The sequence below is a fragment of the Hyla sarda genome, chromosome 2 (genome assembly GCF_029499605.1).
Source record: "Hyla sarda isolate aHylSar1 chromosome 2, aHylSar1.hap1, whole genome shotgun sequence".
NCBI lineage: Eukaryota > Metazoa > Chordata > Amphibia > Anura > Hylidae > Hyla > Hyla sarda.
This window is the reverse complement of record NC_079190.1, coordinates 493,009,259-493,034,783: the sequence shown is the minus strand read 5'-3', so window position 1 is coordinate 493,034,783 and position 25,525 is coordinate 493,009,259. Positions and strand designations below refer to the sequence as shown.

At 46.9% G+C, this 25,525-nt stretch overlaps 1 protein-coding gene across 1 annotated transcript in view; it reads left to right on the top strand.

Moving 5' to 3' along the window:
- Positions 1-25,525, top strand: part of BRWD1 (bromodomain and WD repeat domain containing 1) — a 132,048-nt gene that overhangs the window by 92,853 nt on the left and 13,670 nt on the right. The window contains exons 31-37 of the mRNA XM_056559676.1: positions 7,648-7,768; positions 7,860-7,985; positions 15,352-15,430; positions 17,123-17,236; positions 18,089-18,241; positions 18,357-18,520; positions 19,370-19,620. Coding sequence (XP_056415651.1) covers positions 7,648-7,768; positions 7,860-7,985; positions 15,352-15,430; positions 17,123-17,236; positions 18,089-18,241; positions 18,357-18,520; positions 19,370-19,620 — 1,008 coding nt within the window. The remainder of the gene's footprint in view (positions 1-7,647; positions 7,769-7,859; positions 7,986-15,351; positions 15,431-17,122; positions 17,237-18,088; positions 18,242-18,356; positions 18,521-19,369; positions 19,621-25,525) is intronic.

Here is a 25,525-nt window from a genome sequence, read left to right as displayed (position 1 = left end):
CAGTTTTGCAACAGCTGAAGACACACTCTTTGGTGGACGGTCACCCTTAACCCCTTAAGGACCAGGCCATTTTATACCTTAAGGACCGGAGCGTTTTTTGCAATTCTGACCACTGTCACTTTAAACATTAATAACTCTGGAATGCTTTTAGTTATCATTCTGAGTCCGAGATTGTTTTTTCGTGACATATTCTACTTTAACTTAGTGGTAAAATTTTATGGTAACTTGCATCCTTTCTTGGTGAAAAATCCCAAAATTTGATGAAAAAAATGAAAATTTTGCATTTTTCTAACTTTGAAGCTCTCTGCTTGTAAGGAAAATGGATATTCAAAATATATTTTTTTTGGGTTCACATATACAATATGTCTACTTTATGTTTGCATCATAAAATTTATGAGTTTTTACTTTTGGAAGACACCATAGGGCTTCAAAGTTCAGTAGCAATTTTGAAATTTTTCACAAAATTTTCAAACTCACTATTTTTCAGGGACCAGTTCAGTTTTGAAGTGGATTTGAAGGGTCTTCATATTAGAAATACCCCATAAAAGACCCCATTATAAAAACTACACCCCCTAAAGTATTCAAAAAAACATTCAGTTAGTGTATTAACCCTTTAGGTGTTTCACAGGAATAGCAGCAAAGTGAAGGAGAAAATTCAAAATCTTCATTTTTTACACTCGCATGTTCTAGTAGACCCAATTTTTGAATTTTTGCAAGGGATAAAAAGGAGAAAATTTTTACTTGTATTTGAAACCCAATTTCTCTCGAGTAAGCACATACCTCATATGTCTATGTTAATTGTTCGGCGGGCGCAGTAGAGGGCTCAGAAGGGAAGGAGCGACAAATGGTTTTTGGGGGGCATGCCGCATTTAGGAAGCCCCTATGGTGCCAGGACAGCAAAAAAAAAACACATGGCATACCATTTTGGAAACTAGACCCCTCAGGGAACGTAACAAGGGGTAAAGTGAACCTTAATACCCCACAGGTGATTCACGACTTTTGCATATGTAAAAAAAATATATATTTTTTTTACCTAAAATGCTTGGTTTCCCAAAAATTTTACATTTTTAAAAAGGGTAATAGCAGAAAATACCCCCCAAAATTTGAAGCCCAATTTCTCTCGATACAGAAAACACCTCGCATGGGGGTGAAAAGTGCTCTGCTGGTGCACTACAGGTCTCAGAAGAGGAGGAGTCACATTTGGCTTTTTGAAAGCAAATTTTGCTCTGGGGGCATGCCGCATTTAGGAAGCCCCTATGGTGCCAGAACAGCAAAAAAAAACCACATGGCATACCATTTTGGAAACTAGACCCCTCGGGGAACGTAACAAGGTGTAACGTGAACCTTAATGCCCTACAGGTGTTTCACGACTTTTGCATATGTAAAGAAAAAATTTTTTTTTTTACCTAAAATGCTTGTTTTCCCAAAATGTTTACATTTTTAAAAAGGGTAATAGCGGAAAATACCCCCCAAAATTTGAAGCCCAATTTCTCCCGATTCAGAAAACACCCCATATGGGGGTGAAAAGTGCTCTGCTGGCGCACTACAGGTCTCAGAAGAGAAGGAGTAACATTTGGCTTTTTGAAAGCAAATTTTGCTCTGGGGGCATGCCGCATTTAGGAAGCCCCTATGGTGCCAGAACAGCAAAAAAAAAAACACATGGCATACCATTTTGGAAACTAGACCCCTCGGGGAACGTAACAAGGGGTAATGTGAACCTTAATACCCTACAGGTGTTTCACGACTTTTGCATATGTAAAAAAATATATATTTTTTTTACCTAAAATGCTTGGTTTCCCAAAATTTTTACATTTTTTAAAAGGGTAATAGCAGAAAATACCCCCCAAAATTTGAAGCCCAATTTCTCCCGAGTACGGCGATACCCCATATGTGGCCCTAAACTGTTGCCTTGAAATACGACAGGGCTCCAAAGTGAGAGCGCCATGCGCATTTGAGGCCTAAATTAGGGACTTGCATAGGGGTGGACATAGGGGTATTCTACGCCAGTGATTCCCAAACAGGGTGCCTCCAGCTGTTGTAAAACTCCCAGCATGCCTGGACAGTCAACGGCTATCTGGCAATACTGGGAGTAGTTGTTTTGCAACAGCTGGAGGCTCCGTTTTGGAAACAGTGGCGTACCAGACGTTTTTCATTTTTATTGGGGAGGGGGGTTGTATAGGGGTATGTGTATATGTAGTGTTTTTTACTTTTTATTTTATTTTGTGTTAGTGTAGTGTAGTGTTTTTAGGGTACAGTCGCACGGGCGGGGGTCCACAGTAGTTTCTCGCTGGCAGTTTGAGCTACGGCAGAAAATTTGACGCAGCTCAAACTTGCAGCCGGATACTTACTGTAATCCTCCGCCCATGTGAGTGTACCCTGTACGTTCACATTGGGGGGGACATCCAGCTGTTGCAAAACTACAACTCCCAGCATGTACGGTCTATCAGTGGATGCTGGGAGTTGTAGTTTTGCAACCGCTGGAGGCTCCGTTTTGGAAACAGTGGCGTACCAGACATTTTCATTTTTATTGGGGAGGGGAGGGGGGCTGTGTAGGGGTATGTGTATATGTAGTGTTTTTTACTTTTTATTTTATTGTGTGTTAGTGTAGTGTAGTGTTTTTAGGGTACAGTCACACAGGCGGGGGTTCACAGTAGTTTCTCGCTGGCAGTTTGAGCTGCTGCAGAAATTTTGCCGCACCTCAAACTTGCAGCCGGATACTAACCGTAATCCTCCGCCCATGTGAGTGTACCCTGTACGTTCACATTGGGGGGGGAACATCCAGCTGTTGCAAAACTACAACTCCCAGCATGTACGGTCTATCAGTGCATGCTGGGAGTTGTAGTTTTGCAACAGCTGGAGGCACACTGGTTGTGAAACACCGAGTTTGGTAACAAACTCAGTGTTTTGCAACCAGTGTGCCTTCAGCTGTTGCAAAAGCTACAACCCCCAGCATGTACGGACAGCGGAAGGGCATGCTGGGTGTTGTAGTTATGCAACAGCTGGAGGCATACTACTTTGGCTGGGGATGCTGGGGATTGTAGTTATGCAATAGCTGGAGACACACTGGTTTACTACTTAACTCAGTGTGCCTTCAGCTGTTGCAAAACTACAACTCTCAGCAGTCACCGACAGCCAACGGGCATGCTGGGAGTTGTAGTTATGCAACCACCAGATGCACTACTACAACTCCCAGCATGCACTTTAGCTGATTGTGCAAGCTGGGAGTTGTAGTTACACAACAGCTGAAGGTACACTTTTCCATAGAAAGAATGTGCCTCCAGCTGTTGCAAAACTACAAGTCCCAGCATGCCCATAAGGGCATGCTGGGAGTTGTGGTGGTCTGCCTCCTGCTGTTGCATAACTACAGCTCCCAGCATGCCCTTTTTGCATGCTGGGAGCTGTTGCTAAGCAACACCAGGAGGCTGTCACTCACCTCCAACGATCCTCGCCGCATCAGGTCAGTCCCTCGTCGTCTCCGCCGCCGCCGCTGCTCCTGGGGCCCCGATCCCAACAGGGGCGCCGGGGATCGGGGTCCCCAGCACCCGGGGTGCACGTCCCGCACCCGCTCACGTCCTCCGGAAGAGGGGCGGAGCGGGTTGCGGGAGTGACACCCGCAGCAGGCGCCCTGATTGGTCGGCCGGTAATCCGGCCGACGAATCAGGGCGATCGTGAGGTGGCACCAGTGCCACCTCACCCCTGCTGGCTATGGCTGTTCGGGGCCGTCTCTGACGGCCCCGATCAGCCAATAATTCCGGGTCACCGGGTCACTGGAGACCCGATTGACCCGGAATCCGCCGCAGATCGCTGGACTGAATTGTCCATCGATCTGCGGCCATCGCCGACATGGGGGGTCATAATGACCCCCCTGGGCGATATGCCCCGATGCCTGCTGAACGATTTCAGCAGGCATCGGGGACCGGCTCCGCTCCAGATGGTTGCGGGGGGCCGGTAAAACACATGACGTTCTCATACGTCATGTGTCCTTAAGGACTCGGAAATGGAGACGTATGAGAACGTCATGTGTCCTTAACCCCTTAAGGACCGGAGGTTTTTCCGTTTTTGCATTTTCGTTTTTTGCTCCTTGCCTTTAAAAAATCATAACTCTTTCAAATTTACACCTAAAAATCCATATGATGGCTTATTTTTTGCGCCACCAATTCTACTTTGTAATGACGTCAGTCATTTTGCCCAAAAATCTATGGTGAAGCGGGAAAAAAAATCATTGTGCGACAAAATTGAAAAAAAAAACGCTGTTTTGTAACTTTTGGGGGCTTCCGTTTCTACGTAGTACATTTTTCGGTAAAAATGACACCTGATATGTATTCTGTAGGTCCATACGATTAAAATGATACCCTACTTATATAGGTTTGATTTTGTCGGACTTCTGGAAAAAATCATAACTACATGCAGGAAAATTAATACGTTTAAAATTGTCATCTTCTGACCCCTATAACTTTTTTATTTTTCCGTATATGGGGCGGTATGAGGGCTCATTTTTTGCGCCGTGATCTGAAGTTTGTAACGGTACCATTTTTGCATTGATAGGACTTATTGATCACTTTTTATTCATTTTTAAATGATATAAAAAGTGACCAAAAATGCACTATTTTGGACTTTGGAATTTTTTTGCGCGCACGCCATTGACCGAGCGGTTTAATTAATGATATATTTTTATAATTCGGACATTTCCGCACGCGGTGATACCACATATGTTTATTTTTATTTTTATTTACACTGTGTTTTTTTTTTTATTGGAAAAGGGGGGTGATTCAAACTTTTAATAGGGGAGGAGTTAAATGATCTTTATTCACTTTTTTTTTTCACTTTTTTTTTGCAGTGTTATAGGTCCCATAGGGACCTATAACACTGCACACACTGATCTTCTATGTTGATCACTGGTTTCTCATAAGAAACCAGTGATCAACGATTCTGCCGCATGACTGCTCATGCCTGGATCTCAGGCACTGAGCAGTCATTCGGCGATCGGACAGCGAGGAGGCAGGTAGGGGCCCTCCCGCTGTCCTGTCAGCTGTTCGGGATGCCGCGATTTCACCGCGGCTATCCCGAACAGCCCACTGAGCTAGCCGGGATGCTTTCGGTTTCACTTTAGACGCGGCGTTCAACTTTGAACGCCGCGTCTAAAGGGTTAATAGCGCGCGGCACAGCGATCAATGCCGCGCGCTATTAGCCACGGGTCCCGGCCGTTGTTAGAGGCCGGGCCCGACCCGCTATGACGCGGGGCCACGCCGTGGCCCCGCGTTATAGATCGGGAGTGGACACATGACGTTCCAGTACGTCATGTGTCCTTAAGGGGTTAAGGGGTTAAAGGGGTACTCCGGTGGAAAGCATTTGTTTTTGTTTTTAAATCAACTGGTGCCATAAAGTTAAACAGATTTGTATATTACTTCTATTAAAAAATCTTTACCCTTCCAGTACTTTTTTGCAGCTGTATGCTACAGAGGAAATTATTTTCTTTTTGAATTTCTTTTTGGTCTTGTCCACAGTGCTCTCTGCTGACACCTGTCCGTGTCAGGAACTGTCTAGAGCAGTATAGGTTTGCAATGGGGATTTTCTCATGCTCTGGACAGTTCCTGATACAGACATCAGGTGTCAGCAGAGAGCACTGTGGACAAGAAAAAAAAAAAAGAAATGAAAAAAGCTAAGAATTTCCTCTGAAGTACTCAGCTACTAATAAGTACTGGAAGGGTAAAGATTTTTTTATAGAAGTAATTTACAAATCTGGTGAACTTTCCGGCACCAGTTGATTTAAAAAAAAAATAATAATTATAAAATGTTTTCCACCGGAGTACCTCTTTAACTCTTGGCTAATAGTAAAATATAATTTGGCTGTCCGGGCAAGCTGGGAGATGTAGTTTTGCTACAGCTGGAGACACACTGTTTGGAAAACAGTGCCGTATTGGACTTGTCCTGGGCCAAGGTAGGTCAGATGGAGGATAGATAACTTTAAAGGAGCACTGTAGTGGAATATAACTTATCCTCTATCTGAAGGATAGGGGATAAGTTATAGACCGCTGGGGGGGGGGGGGTCCGACCGCTTGGACCCCCCCGCGATCTCCTGTACGGGGCCGAAGTAGTATGCTGAAATAGAAAGGATGGAAAAGCGCTCCACTGTGAAGGACAATATATGAAGGAGGTGAGCCCCTATCAATAGAATAACTCACCAGATAGTGTTGTGCTAAGGGAGAGGCACAACACTCTTGTAAGCATGTAATTCTTTCGGAGGGTTGTAGTGGAGATCCCGCCCGGACATCCACCTAGGACTGCAGCTTATCCCGCCCTCGGCAAGGCATAGGGAACGTAAACTGAAGATTGTGCACTTTTCCAGTGCACAGATGATAGGGATAGTTCAGCGCTGTCCTCAACCAAGGTAAGTAGTTTAGAGGTATTTTATTTTACATGTAACGCGTTTCAAGGACGCTCTGTCCTCTTCCTCAGACATGACATGTCTGAGGAAGAGGACGGAGCGTCCTTGAAACGCGTTACATGTAAAATAAAAAACCTCTAAACTACTTACCCTGGTTGTGGACAGCGCTGAAATATCCCTATCATCTGTGCACTGGAAAAGTGCACAATCTTCAGCAGTAGTATGCCGGAAGTGGGCGTTCCGTCCCCCCACATGACACGGTGGTCGACATGCCCCCTCCATGTATCCCATAGAGAAGCATGGAGGGGGCATGTCTGGCGTGGCTTCCTGCGGGGGTCAGCACGGTGCTTCCTGTGGACTGCTGCAGCCCCGTTCAGGAGATCGCGGGGGTCCCAGCGATCGGACACTCCCCCCAACCATCCCCCCGCGGTCTATAAGGCTGCATTCACTCCATGTTTTTGCAATACAGTTCCCGTATAAGGATTTTGATGAAAAAACAGATTCCTCAAAACCCGACTAAACTGTACCAAAACGTGTGTGCAAATTTTAACTCGTATACGGTTTTTAACTTGAAAAATGATGTCCGGTTGCATCCGTTTAAGAAAAAAAAGTATACATTTTTAACTTTTCACTCCATTATGAATAAAGTTTCACTTGTTTGATTGAAATTCCAAGAAAAAAAACTGCAAAGTCAAAAACCGTATGGTAAAAACCGGATGGAGCCGTACGCACATACGGTTCTGTACGGTTCCCATTGAGTCCCATTTTTAAAAAAACAAAACGTATACGGTTTAATATGGTTTTTCACCCGGACTAAAAACCGTGGAAGGCTGCCGTTTTGGTACAGGAAAAAAAAAACGACAAAACCGTACAAGACACGAAACGGATGCATCGTTTGGCACACGGTTTTCAATGGAGAGTCAATGCATACGGTTTTCAATACGGTTTTCACATTGAAAATGTATACGAGAACTGTATTGCAAAAAGGTGGTGTGAATGCAGCCTAACTTATCTTATTCCCTTTCCTTGGGATAGAGGAGAAGTTATATTCCACTACAGTTCTCCTTAACTTCTGGGGGTCCTATACATTCCTGGTATACATAATTCGCCTGCTTTGGTTGATTTTGGCTTACCGGCCTGAGGGGGTCGGGAAGCCATTAAAGCAAATGGGAATACCCCTTTAAGAAGCGATGTATAGATCCCCAGTACCAATTTTGTTTTTTTCTTGCATTTTGACATGTTCCTTTTGTGTTTTGTGACAGACTGGACGGGTCCTTTTTCTGCACCTGTAGATCTGAGTGTCTATCCGGCGTACTGCATGATGATCGCTTACCCTACGGATCTCAGCACCATACGGATGAGGCTTGTGAATCGTTTTTACCGGTGAAGAAGCTGCATCTTTAACTGGAGTTGAATCTTTTGCTTAGCAATTACGTTTTCGTGAATGTTCATTTTTTTTTTTTTCTTATTACAGGAGGGTTTCTGCACTGATGTGGGAAGTAAGATACATTGAACATAATGCCAGGACGTTCAACGAGCCGGGAAGCAACATCACAAAATCTGCAAAGAGAATTGCTGACCTGCTCTTAAAATTTATTAAGTAAGAACTACACACAGGATACTAAGTAAATCTACAACTCTCTTGTAACCAGGCTGCCTCCAGCTGTTGTAAAATAATTCCCAGTATATGGCTGTACAGGTCCTGCTAGGATTTGGTGGCACCTTTGTTGGGACACACTGGCTCAGGCACTGTGTAATACAAACCGTGCACGGAGGTCCCCTCACCTGCCTCCGCCGCCTTCCACGGGCCTTCTGCTCTGGTCTGAGATCGAGCAGACCAGAGCAGAAGATGACCGATAACACTGATTAGTGCTATGTCCTATGCATAGCACTGAACAGTATTAGCAATCAAAAGATAGCTATAAATAGTTCCCTATGGGGACTATTAAAGTGTAAAAAAAAAAATGTTGAAATATCTCCTCCCCCAATAAAATGTAGTGTTTCATTTTACCCCCATAAATTGTAAAGTAAATAATACACATATTTGGTATCACGTGCATAAATGTCCGAACTATTAAAATATAATGTTATTGATCCCGTACGGTGAACCGCGTGATCGGGGGGAAAAAAGCGCAAAATTTCTGCTTTTTTTTGTCACATTTTATGAAAAACAAATTATAAAAATTGTATAAAAGTTTTATATACACACGTGGTATCAATAAAAAGTACAGATCATGGCACAAAAAATAAGCCCTCATACCGCTGCTTATGCAGAAATTTGAAAAAGTTATAGGTCGTCAAAATAGGATTTTAAATATACTATTTTGGTTAAAAAGTTTGCGATTTTTTTTTTTTAAGCGCAACAATAATAGAAAAGTATTTAATCATGGGTATCATTTTAATCGTATTGACCAACAGAATAAAGAACACATGTCATTTTTACTGTAAATTTTACCATGTGAAAATGAAACCTTCCAAAATATGCAAAATTGCGGTTTTCTTTTTAAGTTCCCCACACATAGTATTTTCTCAATCGGCTCCATTGGGGGACACAGAACTTGGGGTATATGCTGCTGTCACTAGGAGGCTTGACACTATGGCAACAAGAAAGTAGTCCCCTCCCAGCAGGGTATACCCGCCTTCCAGCACCTGAGCTAATCAGCTAGGAGGCACATGCTGGTCTGGGTTCTCCAGACCTGGTCACTTATTTTTTTAATATATTTTTTAGATTTTTTTAGTTAGGGACGTTTAGTCAGTATTTCTCTTCCTTTATTTTTTATTTTTTAGGTGGGCTCTCAGGAACCCGGTGTTCACTGTTTCCCCATTTGCGAAGAAGGGGCACAGACATCGAGTAATGTACTGTCAACCCCTTCTCGCCAGTGGTCAGCGACTGGGATTGTACCTCATGGGTCCGGGTCCCCCTATTTCCCTGCTCATCTCGTTGTCTGAGCCCGGCATGATGCAGGTGACTAAATGCTGACTGAAGACTTCATAGGTAAGTTTTCTACGGATAAGGTAAGTATTCCCCCTTTTTTCCACAGGGTCCACTTTCTGCACCTCTGGAGTCCCTCTATTCAGAGCTCACTCCTTTATTCCCTGTTATTCTGTATTCTGGGGTATGAAGCTTCTCTCCTAGGGGGGTGTATTTTTATGTGGTGTAGGAATTATGTGAGTCACACTGACAGGAGCATTTTTATTGAGCCAGCTTTCCCTCAGACGCCGGCACTTTTACTTCTCGGCTGCCTTTTCATTTGCCCTCAGATGCTGGCACTTCGCTTCACTCGCATCTCATATCATGTGAGCAGAGCACCGCTTTCATTCTCTCCCCTCCCCCCCTTTCCTCCCGTCTTTATTAAAAGTATTTGCTGGCTGTCTGGGGGATAATTTCATTTTAGGGCCGCGGGTTTCTGCTGGAGTTTAGCCCCGCCTCCTCCCGGCCAACGGGACTTGCTGCCAATGTGCGCGAGTTCAGGGTTTTGCTTCCTCCAGTTTCTGTTCAGCCAATTAGAGACAACCTGCCTCTGGACGGCCCCTGTTGCCTCATTGACCAGTTCTCCTCCCCTCATGGCTCTCGTCTCTCCTTCAGACTGGAGTTCTCCTCACAGCTACTGCTTTCTGCAGGGGGACACAGATGCCGGGTGAGATCTTTTCAACTTATTTATTCAAAGTTGGTTATGTCCGAACCCAGAACTGTTCCCTCCTCTATTCAGGGGCCTTAGTCACCTATTATACCTGTACGTATTGCAAATCTAAAATGCCTGGTTCGGCTGAACCTACCTGTCCTACCTGCACCACTGCACCCCCCCGCCCCTCCTGGTATTGCTACCCAGGATACTCCACCAGACCCCGTGGGCTCTGCTCCCCCTCCAGAGTGTGTGTCTTCCCTCTCCCAGTCTCCTCTTTTCAGACGCTCTCACAAGCGTCATAGGGGTCCATCCTCTGACTCCTCTCCTGAGTCCTGTAGCAGGAACCGGCACTTTCCGAATAGGTATCGCCCCTCTACTTCTGCACCCCGCCTTCGCCCCTCTACTTCTGCACCCCGCCTTCGCCCCTCTTCCAGGGGCCACTCTCCTGTTCGCAGCTCTCAGTCTCCAGATCTGCATACCAGGTTGGCTTTGCCTTCCTCCAAGGCGGCCTCCACATGCTCCCTCTCTCCTAGGGACCCAGAGGATGAGGCCTCAGCTTCTGACTCAGAGGACCGAACTGATACGGCCGGCACTGTGGACGCCTTGGTCTCGGCCATAAGGGACACCTTTCACCTAGAGGACCCAGGAACTTCGGACGCAGTTCCAGAAGTTTCCTTTCATCGCTCCTGTCCTGCACCTAAGGCTTTCAGCTCTCATGCTGAATTTGACGCATTGCTGGAGAATGCCTGGAAACATCCTTACAAGCGCTTTCAGGGCACTAAGAAGATTCAGGCTCAGTTTCCCTTTGCCAAAGACCTCATTGCAAAATTGACATCTCCACCAACGGTAGATCCACCTGTCTCCCGCCTGTCAAAAGCAACTACTCTGCCCCTAGCAGATGCGGCTTCCTTCAAAGACCCGGCAGACAAACTAATTGAAAATCTGGCGAAATTCGCCTTCGAAGCAGCTGGATCCTCCTTGCTTCTGGCGTTTGCTTCTGCCTAGGTGTCAAAAGCCCTTTCTGTCTGGGCTTTTCAGCTCCGCCGAGGCATTCTATCTGGATCTCCTGCAGAGGACCTAGCGGATTTGGCTCTCCAGCTCTCTAATGCTGGAGACTTTTTGTGTTCTGCTTCCATGCAGTCCGCCCGTCGTTCTCTTTGTCGTTCCATGTGGCTCAAAGCGTGGGACGATGATGCAGCCTCTAAAAAGTCGTTTACAGAACTTCCTTTTACGGGTTCTAGACTATTTGGGAGCGCCTAGATGAGATGATCTCAGAGGCGACGGGAGGCAAGAGTTCTTTATTGCCTCAAAATATATCTCGCACCACTAGCCTTCGTCAACCTCCTTTCGGTCCTTTCTTACGTATGCCCCCAATAAGGGCGCAAATTCTCACAGGACAAGAGGACTCCTTCCTTCAAGGCTCGCCCCTCCTGGAAACCGGATAACCGTTCCGACAGTTTTTCGGCAAAAGCTGGCACCCGTAAGCCCACCTCCGCCTGAAGGGATGCCCCCACCCGCAGATTTTTCTCGGGTGGGAGGACGCTTGTTACTCTTCCGGGACGTCTGGACCGCCCAGATTCAGAACTCCTGGGTCCGAGATGTCGTTTCCAATGGCTACCGGATCGAGTTCGCTTCCTTTCCAAGCGATCGCTTTTTTCGTTCCATTTTTTTCATTTGTTCGGTCTGGCCACGGCTCCGAGGTTCTTCACCAAGGTTCTGGAAGCTGCAATCATGAGGGGTCTCTGGGATCCCCCTACCTGGACCATCTCTTGGTCAAGGCTCCCACCAGGGCCCAGAATCAGGAGAGTCTACGTCTCACCCTTCAGACTTTGTCGGTTTGGTTGGTTGATCAATTAGAACAAGTCCAACCTGACTCCCACCCAGTCTCTAGTCTTCCTGCGTCTCCAATTCGACACGGCGTCCGCCCGGATTCGGTTTCTGCCGGAAAAATGGCTAGCTCTTCTGACAGGAGTTCGGACTCTCAGGAACCCGTTTCCAGTCTCCATTTGATTCTGCAAAGAGATCGTAGGCAGCTATGGAAGCCGTTCCCTTTTCCCAGTTCCATTATCGTCCTCTTAAGCGGTCTCTCCTATCCCGGTGGGACAAATCTCCACTGTCCCTCCATCGCAGTATCTTTCTTCCTCCCAGGTGTCGCCAGTCTCTCCTCTGGTGGCTTCAAACCCCTCTTCTTTGTTTGGGGAGGTTCTTTCTTCCTCTTCACTGGCAGGATGTGACGAAGGATGCCAGTCTAAGCGGTTGGGGAGGAGTTTTCAGAGACAGTCCAGGGCCTCTGGTCCTCTCGAGAAGCCCTTCTCCTCATCAACATCTTGGAATTGAGGGCAATCTATTTTTGTCTGTGCCATTGGGAGCACCTTCTTCTGGACCTCCCTGTTCGTGTCCAGTCGGACAACTCCACAGCTGTGGCATATATCAATCGCCAGGGAGGCACACGCAGCTCTGCGGCGATGGTCGAGGTCTCCAAGATTCTTCTTTGGGCAGAACGCATAGTTCCATCCATCTCGACCATTCACATACCCGGGAGTGGACAATTGGGAGGCGGACTTTCTCAGCCGATCCTCCGCCAACCCCTGGCGAGTGGTCCCTTCATCCAGAGGTATTCACGATTCGCCTCCCTCTCCGCCTGGACCTTCTTTCTCAGGGTCCTCTTTGCCACCCCAATTTACAGTCGCTTCATTTGATGGCGTGGCGGTTGAGACTGTGGTTCTGAGAGCCAGAGGATTCTCTGACCAAGTTGTTCACACTATGATCAGGGCACGCAAGCGAAGACTTACTACCGTACTTGCCGGTCTTATTTTGGTTGGTGTGAAACTCACTCCTTTTCTCCAGTTATATTTTCTCTCCCACGACTTCTTTCATTTTTACTGTCGGGGTTGGAACAGCATTTGGCCCTTAGTTCCTTTAAAGGACAAGTTCCATCTCTTTCCGTTCTTTTTCAGTGTCCTTTGGCCTCTGCTCCTCATGTTCGGACTTTTCTCCAAGAGGTGGCTCACGTGGCTCCTCCTTACAGATCACCCACTCCCCCTTGGGATCTGGAAAGTGGCCTTCTCCTGGAAAGTGGCCTTCCTTATTGCAGTCACTTCCATTAGGAGAGTTTCAGAGCTGGCAGCTCTCCTGCCGCTCTCCTTACCTGGTCATCCACCAGGATAAGGTTATTTTCCGTCCATGCCTTACTTTTTACCGAGGACATTTTTATGAGGACATTGTTCTCCCGTCCTTTTGTCTGACTCTATCTCATCCCAGGGAACGCTTGCTCCACAAGCTCGATGTGGTTAGGGCTGTTCGGACCTACCGCTCAGTCACTTCCTCCTTTCGGCAGAGTGATTCCTTCTTCATTCTCACTGAGGGTTGTCGTAAGGGTCTGTCTGCTTCAAAGGACACTATCTCCCGGTGGATCCGGTCTGCTATTTCAGAGGCTTATCGCTGCAAGGGAAAGACCCCATCCTTTAGGGTCTCGGCTCATTCCACTCATTCTGTTGGGGCTTCCTGGGCTCTCTGTAACAAGGCTTCGGCCTCACAAGTTTGTAAGGCGGCCACCTGGTCGTCCTTGCATACTTTTATTCATACCTTTTGCATCTGCTGATGCTATTCTGGGTCGCAAGGTGTTGCAGGCGGCGGTGGTCCAGCCTTCCACCTGACTGGGTTTCTTTGCCCACCCTAGGGACTGCTTTGATACGTCCCAAGGTCTGTGTCCCCCAATGGAGCCGATTTGAGAAAAGGAGATTTTTATGCTTACCATAAAATCTCTTTCTCGGAGGATCCATTGGGGGACACAGCACCCGCCCGATTTTTTTCTGGTGTTCCTGGTTCATTGGTTACCTGTCCGAGGGTGGTTTCAGTAACTTTTTATTCTGTGGTTCCTCGGACAAGTTTTTTTTTTTTCTTTCTTCTCTTCTCTGACCTGTCGGTCCTCTCCTACTGCTCTGGGACTAAAACTGATTAGCTCAGGTGCCTGTAGGTGGGTATACCCTTCTGGGAGGGGCCGGCTTTCTTGTTTCCATAGTGTCAGCCTCCTAGTGACTGCAGCATATACCCAAGTACTGTGTCCCCCAATGGATCCTCAGAGAAAGAGATTTTATGGTAAGCATAAAAATCTCCTTTTTTTGGTTGCGCCATACATTTTATGGTAAAATGAGTGATGTTGTTACGCAGAACTGGTCGCACACAAAACAAGCCCTCATACTGGTCTGTGGATGAAAATATAGAAGAGTTACGGTTTTTAGAAGACTAGGAGGAAAAAACGAAAATGCAAAAATAAAATTGGGCTGGTCCGCGGAGCCATGACGTCACGCTGATCTGGCCCCTATATCACCTGTCATTACGCACAGAGCGAGTTCGCTCTGTGCAGTAATGAAAGAGGGTGCTACAGCCGAGATCCTGGGGGTCCTCAGCGGCGGGACCCCCGCGATCTGAAATCTTATCCCTATACTTTGGATAGGGGATAAGATGTCTAGGGGCGGAGTACCCCTTTAAGGTCAAAATGGGCTTGGTCCTTAAGGGGTAATTATTTATTTCCCCATGTGTTTATATAGGGGAAATGGGGGGTTGGTGAATTGAACTTTTTAATATGAAAGTGGTCAATGTGTGTATTTTAGACCTTTTTATTAAACTTGTTTTTTTTTTGTTTTGTTACACTTATTAGTCCTTTATTAGCTGCTGTATTGAACTGCATTGCTCTGTGTAAGCTTCGCTCCAATGGTAGAGCCTACTTCAGACAGGCTCTAATATATATATATATATATATATATATATATATATATATATATATATATATATATAATGTGGAGCAAATGGAAACAATGACGACTCAGGAAACAGCTGTCGTGCTGACTCCCAGCTACTGCTAACACCACTACAGCTCCCCGCCTCAGTGTTAATATACTGGCACATGAAATTTGGATAAATAAAGATTGAATTCGCTGGTATTGGTGAGTCGCCATTGTTTCTATTTGCTCTACATTATATGCCTTGTTGAAATCTACATTGTCACAATAGAGCACCACCAAAATACCAACTATATGTGCACCAGTAGTAGGGGGCCCTCAGCTACTGAAATTAGCTAGGGGGTCGCCAGGTTTGGACTGGGCCCGCCCCATACACCTTGAGCGCCATTATGGACTAGATCCGTCATGTGTCGCCAAGGGCTGAAAATAAAAAAACAAGGTAGACTCTTTTTGAGGCTTTAATCATTGTATTGTTAGTTCTAGGGTCCAGTTGTAGTGCACTATTGCCGCTATTTTCTAGAAATTGCAAGAAAATTCTGTAACAAAGCCCCATTTTGGTCTTTGCTTGGGTATAGCATTCTCCATTTTTCCCCCCCAGGGACAGCAACTGTTGCAGTATTACGGACTTGAGCACTTCTCCTGAGGGGTCTTCTGAAGAAGAGACGTGCAATGGACAGGTACAGCCTTGCAAATCTTTCTGATGTCTTTTTTTTTTTGAGGAAATGGGTCATCAGAATATGACCTATTGTTTAAAGGGGTACTCCACCCCTAGACATCTTATCCCCTATCCAAAGGACAGGGAATAAGATGTCTGATCGTGGGGGTCCCGCTGCTGGAGCCCCCCGCGATTTCCCTGCTTGACCCGTCATTCGTTTTGAGCATCGGGTGCAGCACCGGAGGCTCGTGACATCACGGCCCCTCCTCATAGACTTGCATTGAGGGGGCGTGATCGTGATCTCACGAGCCTCTGCCCCGCATCGCCAGTCATCCGGCATGGAGCGAAGTTCGCTCCGCCCACCGGTTGTCTGAGGTGTCGCAACAGAGATCATGTGGGACCCCCACGATCAGACATCTTATCCCCTATCCTTTGAATAGGGAATAAGATGTCTAGGGGCAGAGTACCCCTTTTAAATAAAGGTTTTATTTTTTTTATTACAGACGTACCGTATTTATCGGCGTATAACACGCACTTTTTAGGCTAAAATTTTTAGCCTAAAGTGTCTGTGCGTGTTATACGCCGATACCGCCCCAGGAAAGGCAGGGGGAGAGAGGCCGTCGCTGCCCGCTTCTCTCCCCCTGCCTTCCCTGGGGTCTAGAGCCCTACTGCCGGCCCTTCTCACCCCCTGGCTATCGGTGCCGCTGCCCGTTCTGTCCCCCTGACTATCGGTACCGGCGCCGATAGCCAGGGGGAGAGAAGGGGCAGCGGCACCCATTGCCGGCGCCGCTGACCCGTTGCCTCCCCCCATCCCCGGTGGCATAATTACCTGGGTCGGGTCCGCGCTGCTGTAGGCCTCCGGCGTGCGTCCCCTTCGTCGTTGCTATGCGCTGCACGGCGTGGTGCATGACGTCAGTGCGCCGCGCCGTGCATAGCAACGACGCAGGGGACGCACGCCGGAGGCCTGGAGCAGCGCGGACCCGACCCAGGTAATTATGCCACCGGGGATGGGGGGAGGCAACGGGGCAGCGGCGCCGGCAATGGGTGCCGCTACCCCTTCTCTCCCCCTGGCTGTCGTCGCCGCTTCTCTCCCCCTGGCGCCGGTACCGATAGTCAGGGGGACAGAACGGGCAGCGGCGCCGATAGCCAGGGGGAGAGAAGGGCCGGCAGCAGGGCTCTAGACCCCAGGAAAGGCAGGGGGAGAGAAGCGGGCAGCGACGGCCCCTCTCCCCCTGCCTTTCCTGGGGGTATATCGGGGTATACACGCGCACCCACGCACCCTCATTTTACCATGGATATTTGGGTAAAAAACTTTTTTTACCCAAATATCCTTGGTAAAATGAGGGTGCGTGTTATAGGCCGGTGCGTGGTATACCCCGATAAATACGGTATTTGTAAAGAGATTTTTTCAAATTTCTAATGTAATTAAAAATTCTTAAAAATGTTGTTTACTATAAAAACTTGAATTTAACAAATATATATATTTTTTACAGTGCTATTTGGTTGGGAATTTCTTTCATCTGTTGGAAAAATCACATTTAATAAACTCATAAAATATTTATAAAATAGACTACAATTCTTGATGCACATTTAAAATTTCCTATTAAAATCAGTGTGATGCAGAATCTATGTAGAAATCCATATGGAAACAGTGTTATAAAATAAAATACACAAACCATAAAAAAAACTTGTGTATTAATCTGTTTTACTATAGAGTGAGAACACCACCAATTCCTGGAAGAGCCGCTGCATGGACCTTGTTGACTTTCTAATAGACTGTGAAGACTCCGAGCCTTTCAGGGAGATGGTGGACTCTGAGCAGTTTCCTGTAAGGGAATGTTTATTACTTAATTTTGCTTTTTTTTTTTTATACCAGACTTTGGAATATTTCTCGCTGTGTTGTTACAATCTGTCATAAGGTGAACAATTTCTCCTGGCTACAAAAAAAGTCTGCATTGCCCAAGAAATGGCTATTCCAACCATTGTTTGTTACCTATTCAGAAGAAAGTCAGACCAGTGGGACCCACTTTGAGGACTGCTTCTTAGTTGTCTCCCCTACTGCCTGTGGCTTATGTGCCATTTTTGGCTACCTGATGCTGAATGCAGCACTTCTTAAAGGGGTACTCCAGTGGAAAACACTTTTTTTTTCAGATAAGTTTAACAGATTTGTAAATGACTTAATTAATGGTGCACTGGCCCTTTAAATTTCAGAGAGCCGGCTCTATTAAAAAATCTTATTCCTTCCATTACTTATCAGCTGCTGTATGCTCCATAGGACATCGAGTTGTTCTTTTCAGACTGACCAGAGTGCTCTCTGCTGCCACCTCTGTCCATGTCAGGAACTGTCCAAAATAAGAGCAAATCCTCATAGCAAACCTCTCCTGCTCTGGACAGTTCCTGACATGGACAGATGTGTCAGCAGAGAGCACTGTGGTCAGACAGAAAAGAACTACACAACTTCAGCAGCTAATAAGTACTGGATGGAATAAAAAATGTTAATATGTTATTTACAAATCTGTTTAACTTTCTGGCACAAGTTGATTCGGAAAAAAATTCCACTGTTTAAAGGTTCTTTGCAATAAAATAGTTGGTGTCCGTATACTTAGACTTATACTTAGAAAATATGCTATACCAAGGTTTATATTTTCTCCTATAGTAACACTTTATTTTTTTTTTGTAGGATTACAAGGACATTATTAAAACACCAATGGATTTTGGGACCATCAAAGAAACGTTGTCAGCCGAAGGTTACAGCAGCCCCTACGATCTGTGTAATGACATGAGATTAGTCTTCTCAAATGCAAAGCTGTATACACCGAATAAGAAATCAAGGGTAGGGAACCATGTCCGGTCATATTTTTTATAATTCTCATTTTGGTTACTTAAGTTTTGCGCATTTTTAGGTTTCGAAATTTGACTGCATTGCATTTTGTTTTTTCCTTTTCTAGATATACGGGATGGTGTTGAGACTGTCGGCGCTTATGGAAGAGAGGATGAAAGGGATTCTCTTTGAGTACAAAGCTGCCCAGAAATTTCGGATGAGTCCTGCAGATTGGAGCGGTACGAAGAAAGTCCCTGGAAAGGATGTGCAGCGTGGGAGAAGATCGCAGAGGTGAGAGCTTCATTGCCAGTAGAGATGAGCGAACTTACAGTAAATTCGATTCGTCGCGAACTTCTCGGCTCGGCAGTTGATGACTTTTCCTGCATAAATGAGTTCAGCTTTCAGGTGCTCCGGTGGGCTGGAAAAGGTGGATAAAGTCCTAGGAAAGAGTCTCCTAGGACTGTATCCACCTTTTCCAGCCCACCGGAGCACCTGAAAGCTGAACTCATTTATGCAGGATAAGTCATCAACTGCCGAGCCGAGAAGTTCGTGACGAATCCAATTTACTGTAAGTTCGCTCATCTCTAATTTCCAGTCATTACTATAGTACTTGGCCCATATTGATAATTGAAACATGTAGTAATAGCTAGAGATGAGCGAACTTACAGTAAATTCGATTCGTCACGAACTTCTCGGCTCGGCAGTTGATGACTTTTCCTGCATAAATTAGTTCGGCTTTCAGGTGCTCCGGTGGGCTGGAAAAGGTGGATACAGTCCAAGGAAAGAGTCTCCTAGGACTGTATCCACCTTTTCCAGCCCACCGGAGCACCGGAAAGCTGAACTAATTTATGCAGGATAAGTCATCAACTGCCGAGCCGAGAAGTTCGCGACGAATCGAATTTACTGTAAGTTCGCTCATCTCTAGTAATAGCAGTGGAGGTGGTGTGTGTATATATCAGTGTTTCCCAACCAGGGTGCCTCCAGCTGTTGCAAAACTACAACTCCCAGCATGCCCGGACAGCCTTTGGCTGTCCGGGCATGCTGGGAGCTGTAGTTTTGCAACAGCTTGGAGGCACCCTGGTTGGGAGACTGGTATATAGTTTTTGGGTGCCACCCTAAAAACTTGTCATCACTTTGCAGCGTCTCAGACAGAAAATTCAGGCCAGAAAGACCATCCACATCCGATGAAACGAACCAATGTTTCCTAGAAATGTCTTCACCACAGCCTACCTCAAGTGGAGCAGCCTGTGCTCCTAGTCCCCTCAGTGAAGCCAGTTCTTCTTCAAGAGACCACGATGGACAATCACTTTGCTTTTCACCTGCGTCGGTCACTAAATCCCATGCATCAAGCAGAGAGCGAGACTCCTCTCCAAGCTGTTCCAGGTCATCAGGTAATGTGACTGGCTCTTTAACCCCTTAAGGACTCAGGGTTTATCCGTTTTTTGCACTTTCATTTTTTCCTACTTACCTTTCAAAAATCATAACCCTTTCAATTTTGCACGTAAAATTCCATATTAGGGCTTATTCTTTGCACCGCCAATTCTACTTTGCAGTGACATCAGTCATTTTACCAAAAAGTTCACAGCAAAACGGTAAAAAATTCATTGTTCGACAAAATTGAAGAAAAAAAAAATGCCATTTTGTAAATTTTGAGGGCTTCTGTTTCTACGCAGTGCATTTTTTGGTATAAATAACACCTTATCATTATTCTGTAGGTCCATATGGTTAAAATGATTCCCTACTTATATAGGTTTGATTTTGTCTGTCTTCTGGAAAAAAATCATAACTACATGCACGAAAATGAATACGTTTAAAATTGTCATATTTTGACCCCTATAACTTTTTTTATTTTTCCGCATACTGGCCAGTATGAGGGCTTATTTTTTTGTGCCGTGATCTGAAGTTTTTAGCGGTACAATTTTTATATTGATCAGACTTTTTGATCGCTTTTTATTAATTTTTTCACTATATAAAAATGACCAAAAATACACTATTTTGGACTTTGAATTTTTTTGGCGCATAAGCCATTGACCGTGCGGTTTATTTAACATTATATTTTTATAGTTCGGACATTTCCGCACTCGGCGATACCTTATATGTTTGTTTTTATTTACACAGTTTGTTTTTTAAAAGGGAAAAGGGGGGTGATTCTTTTAATAGGGAAGGGGTTAAATGATCTTAACTTTTTTTCAAATTTTTGTTTTTGAAGTGTTATAGCTCCCTCTAGTGGCTATAATACTGCACACACTGATCTTCTGCACAGATCACTGCCATGCATTAACACGGCAATGATCAGTGTTATCGGCAGTCGATTGCTCAAGCCTGGATTTCAGGCTTGGAGCAATCAATCGCCGATCGGACGCGCCGAAGGCAGGTAACGGACCCTCAGCTCGCGTTATAGCTGATCGGGACAAGATTTCACTGCGATGGTCCCGATTTGCCCACCTGAGATGCCGTGTATTTTTGTTACTGTAGACGCGGCAATCAAATTTGAACGCCGCATCTAAAGGGTTAATAGCACGCAGCACAACGATTGGTGCCGCACGCTATTAGCCCAGGGTCCCGGCTTTCATTAGCCGCCGGGACCGACCTGCTATGACCACGCCGTGACCTCACGTTATTGACCAGGACCGGGTGTAGGGCACACAGGTACGCCCTGCGTCCTTAAGAGGTTAAGGGTGTACCTTAGTACCCAAATTTGATGCGTAGAATTTGAAGATGTTTTAACGCATTTAGTTCACATTGAAATCCACAGCTTCAAATCCTGCACATAAAATACGTGCAGGATACTGTACGTGTGAATAGACCCTAAAGGGGTATTCCAGTATCCCATGGCTTTTTATTAAGGGGGGGGGGGTTAATCTGCTAGGCCTGTGCACCACTGTTCCAGTCATTCAAAGTTGTGGGCCTGGAGAGCCTTGTGTTTGATCGTAGGAATAACCCCAGGGTGGGAAACCTACTAACGGGGGTCCATTCATTGAAAATCTGTCTTACAAAGACATGGTCCTGTTCACATCTGCGTTGGAGCTCTGTTCGCAGATTACGTTCAATTGATTTGAGCTGAGAAAAAAATTAGCTTTTTATTTTTTTTTTGTTTGTCCACTCAACTCCTGCAAAACAAGGGACACCAGATAAAAACCCGACAGACTTGTAAAGTCAATGGGACCCAAGAGCTATGATTGGCTAAGGTTGCACGCAAACCCCCCAGCACTCCAGACTACATTTTCCGAAGTCCAGGCGAGCAGGAGTCTGAAGTCTGTGCAAGAGATGGGGGAAATGTGCTCTGGACAAGTAGGAAGACATCCCTAGTTCCAGCTTTTTTAAACACAAATAAAACATAGAAAACGTCATTTTTTATTATTTTTTTTAAACAAAGTACATTTTTTTTCCTTGTTCGGCTCGATTGGGGGACACACAGAGACTGTGGGTATATGCTGCTTCCACCAGGAGGCTGACACTAGGCAACAAAAAGAAAGTCAGCCCCTCCCGGCTGGATATACCTCACCTACAGACTGAGATATCAGTTTTAGCTTAGTGTCTGTAGGAGGCAGACACAGGTCTGGAGTTCTCCTCCAGACCTGGTCTTTTACTTTCTTATTTTTTAGTTTAAGGACATGTATGTAGATTTTTTCCTACCTTTTATTTCTCTTTTTAGGTGGACGTTCAGGAGCATGACGCTACCTGTTCCCCGATATGCAAAGAAGGGGCACAGACATAGTTATGTACGGTCAACCTCTTCTCGCCACCGGCCAGTGCCTGGGGTTGCACCTTGGGTCCAGGTCCCCCTACCTACCCTGCTCATCTCGCTGTCTCAGCCCGGCATGATGCAGGTGTTTAATAGCTGGCTGAAAACAAAGAACCTGGTGGTGATTTGTCGCTCCATGTGGCTCAGGGCCTGGGACACCGATTCATCTTCCAAGAAATCTCACTGAGCTTCCTTTCTCTGGGACCCGACTCTTCAAGAAATGCCTGGATGAGATTATCTCCGTGGATACTGGAGGTAAGAGCTCCTTATTACCACAGAACAAGTGTCGCTGCACCGATTCCCGCAGGAAGTCAACCTCCTTTAGGCCCTTTCGGTCTTTTGGCTCGGGTCGGGCAGCCAGACCGGCGCCCTCACAGGATAGGAAGGCTCCTTCCTTCAAGGCTTGCCCCTCCTGGAAGTCGGATACCCATTCAGGCCGTTTTGCGGCCAAGCAGGGCAACCGTAAGCCTCCATCCGCCTAAAGGGATTCCCCCACCCATAAATTCTTTTCGGGTGGGAGATCATTTGTCCCTGTTCCGGGACTGTTGGATTGCCCAAGTGCAGGAGATGTAGTTTCCGACAGCTATCGGATCGAGTTTGCTTCCTTTCCAAGGGACTGCTGTTTTCGATCCCGCCCTCCTCGCACTCCTTCCTTGGCAGCGGATTTTCAGGTCACGCTTCGGACCCTTCTCGCCCAGGGAGTGATCGTCCTAGTTCCTTCTACGGAGCTTTTTTTGGGGGTTTTATTCAAACCTGTTCGTTCTCCCCAAGAAAGGGGGTTCCATCCACCCGACCCTGGATCTGAAGCTCCTCAACCGCCACCATCTCCTGCGCCATTTCTGTATGGAGTCACTCTGTTCTGTGGTGGCATCCATGGATCAAGGGGAGTTTCTTTCCACGGTGGATATCCGAGAGGCTTAACTTCACATCCCAATTTTTCGGGCACATCAGCGTTATGTCCGCTTCGCCATTCAAGAGGGCCATTTTGAGTTAGTGGCCTTTCCTTTTGGCGTGGCCACGGCCCCAAGGGTCTTCACCAAGTTCCTTGCGGTGGTGATCGTCTTCCTGCAACCCTGGGGTGGATTCTTCCCCTACCTGGACGACCTCCTGATCAAGGCTCCAACCAGGGACCAGAATCAGGAGAGTCCCCTTCTCACTCTTCAGACCTGGTTCCATTTCGGCTGGGTGGTCAATCAGGACAAGTCCAACCTGACTCCCACCCAGTCTCTGATCTTCTTGGGAATCCAGTCCAGGTTTGGCTCCCGCCGGGCAAGCGCTGCGCTCTGTCAACAGGAGTTAATCTTCTCCGTCGTCCTGTTCAAGTTTCCATTCGTTTCTGCATGGAAGTCCTGGATCGGATGGTGGCGGCCATGGAGGCTGTTACCTTCGCCCAGTTTCATTTTCGCCCTCTTCAACTTTCTCTTCTGTCCGGTGGGACAAGTCTCTGCTGTCCCTCGATTGCAGTATTATTCTCCCCCCCCCCCCCCCCATCCACAGGTTATCACGACGGATGCCAGTCTCAGCGTTTGGGGGTGGGGGGGGGGGGGGTGTTTCAGGGATCGGACGGTCCAGTGCCATTGGTCCTCCCAGGAAGCTCTTCTCCCCATCAACATCCTGGAACTTTAGGCAATTTATCTCTGCCTCCTCCATTGGGAGCGCCTTCTCTGTTCATGTCCAGTAAGACATCTCCACAGCTGTGGCATATGTCAATCGTCAGAACGGCACTTGCAGCGATGACCGAGGTCTCCAGGATCCTGCTCGGCGATTCACATCCCGGGGGTGGACAATTGGGAGGCAGACTCTACCGACCCTGGCGAGTGGTCTTTCATTCAGAGGTGTTTGCGGAGATCTGCAACCTCTGGGGCACTCTGGACGTGGACCTCTTCGCGTCTCGCCACACCCAGAAAGTTCCTCACTTCGTCACGAAGACCCAAGATCCTCTGGCCCTAGCTGTAGACTCCTTAGTGATCCTCTGTTCGCAATTCATCCTCCCCTATCTCTTCCTTCCTCTCCTTCCCAGTGTCCTGAGGAAACTCAAAACGGAGGGCGTCCCTGCCATTCTCGTGGCTCCGGACTGGCCCAGGTGTCAGTGGTACGCCGACATTGTTCGCATAGTTGCCAACGTACCACTGCGCCTCCCAGTTCATCCCGACCTGCTCTCAAGGTCCCCTTTGCCACCCCATTTTACTGTCGCTGCATTTGACGGCATGATGGTTGAAACCGCGGTTCTAAGGGCCAGGGGGTTCTCTTCCCCAGGTGATCCGCACAATGATCAGGGCACGCAAGCCTTCCTCTGTGAAGAGTTATCACCGTAATTGGCAGTCTTACTTTCCATTGTCTGAGTCTCAATCCTTCTTCTCCCCAGTTGTTTTCTCCCTTCCACGCCTTCTTTGCTTTTTGCAGTCTGGGCTGGAACAACGCTTGGCTCTCACTTCCCTTAAGGGTCAGTTGTCTGCTTTCTCCATTCTCTTTCAGCTCTGCCGTACAGATCACCTACTCCCCCGTGGGATCTGAATCTTTGAACCTCTCTGGGACATTTCTCTTCGTGTCCTTTCATTTGGAGACTTTCGGCGCTTGCGGCTCTCTCCTGCCGTTCCCCCTACCTGGTCTTGCACCAGGACAAAGTTGTTTTCCGTCCGGTCGCCTCATTTTTGCCTAAGGTGGTCTCCGCCTGTCACCTAAATGAGGATATTGTCCTCCTGTCATTCTGCCCAGCTCCGTCCCATCCCAGCAAATGGTTGCTTCACGGTCTTGACTTGGTAAGGGCCGTTCGGATTTACCTTTCGGTCACTTCATCCTTTCCCCAGTGTGACTCTTTCTTTGGGCTTACTGAGGGTTGTCGTAAGGGATTTTCTGCTTTGAAGGCGACCCTTTTGCGGTGGATCCGTTCTGCCATCTCTGAAGCTTAACGCTGCAAATGGAAGACTCCGCCTTTCCAGGTCTCAGCTCATTCCACTTGTTCCCTTGGGCCTCCTGGGCTCTCCACAAATAGGCTTTGGCCTTGCAAGTCTGTAAGACAGCCACCTGCTCGTCCTTGCACACTTTTACAAAATGTTACCAGGTGCACACCTTTGCGTCCACTGACCCTGGTTTGGGTCGCAAGGTGTTGCAGGCGGCTGTGGCCCAGACTTCCACCTGAGTTGCTTGGGTTCTCTCCCACCCCGGGGACTGCTTTAGTACGGTCTCTGTGTCCCCCAATGGAGCCGAACGAGAAAAGTTGATTTTTATGCTTACCGTAAAATCTCTTTCTCGGAGGATCCATTGGGAGACACAGCACCCACCCATTTGTTTGTTTTTTCTTTCCCTTTCGGTCCTCTCCTGCTTTGGGAATAACTGATAGCTCAGAGCCTGTAGGTGGGTATATCCAGCTAGGAGGGGCCGACTTTCTTACGTTGCCTATTGTAAGGCCTCGTTCACACTATGGAATCTCCGCTCGCTGAATTGTCCGCCACAAAAATTCTGCAGTGTGAATGGGTCTCATTGAATGGAGACCCATTCACACTATTGTTATGTTCACACCGCGGAATTCCGCAAGAATTCCGTAGTGTGAA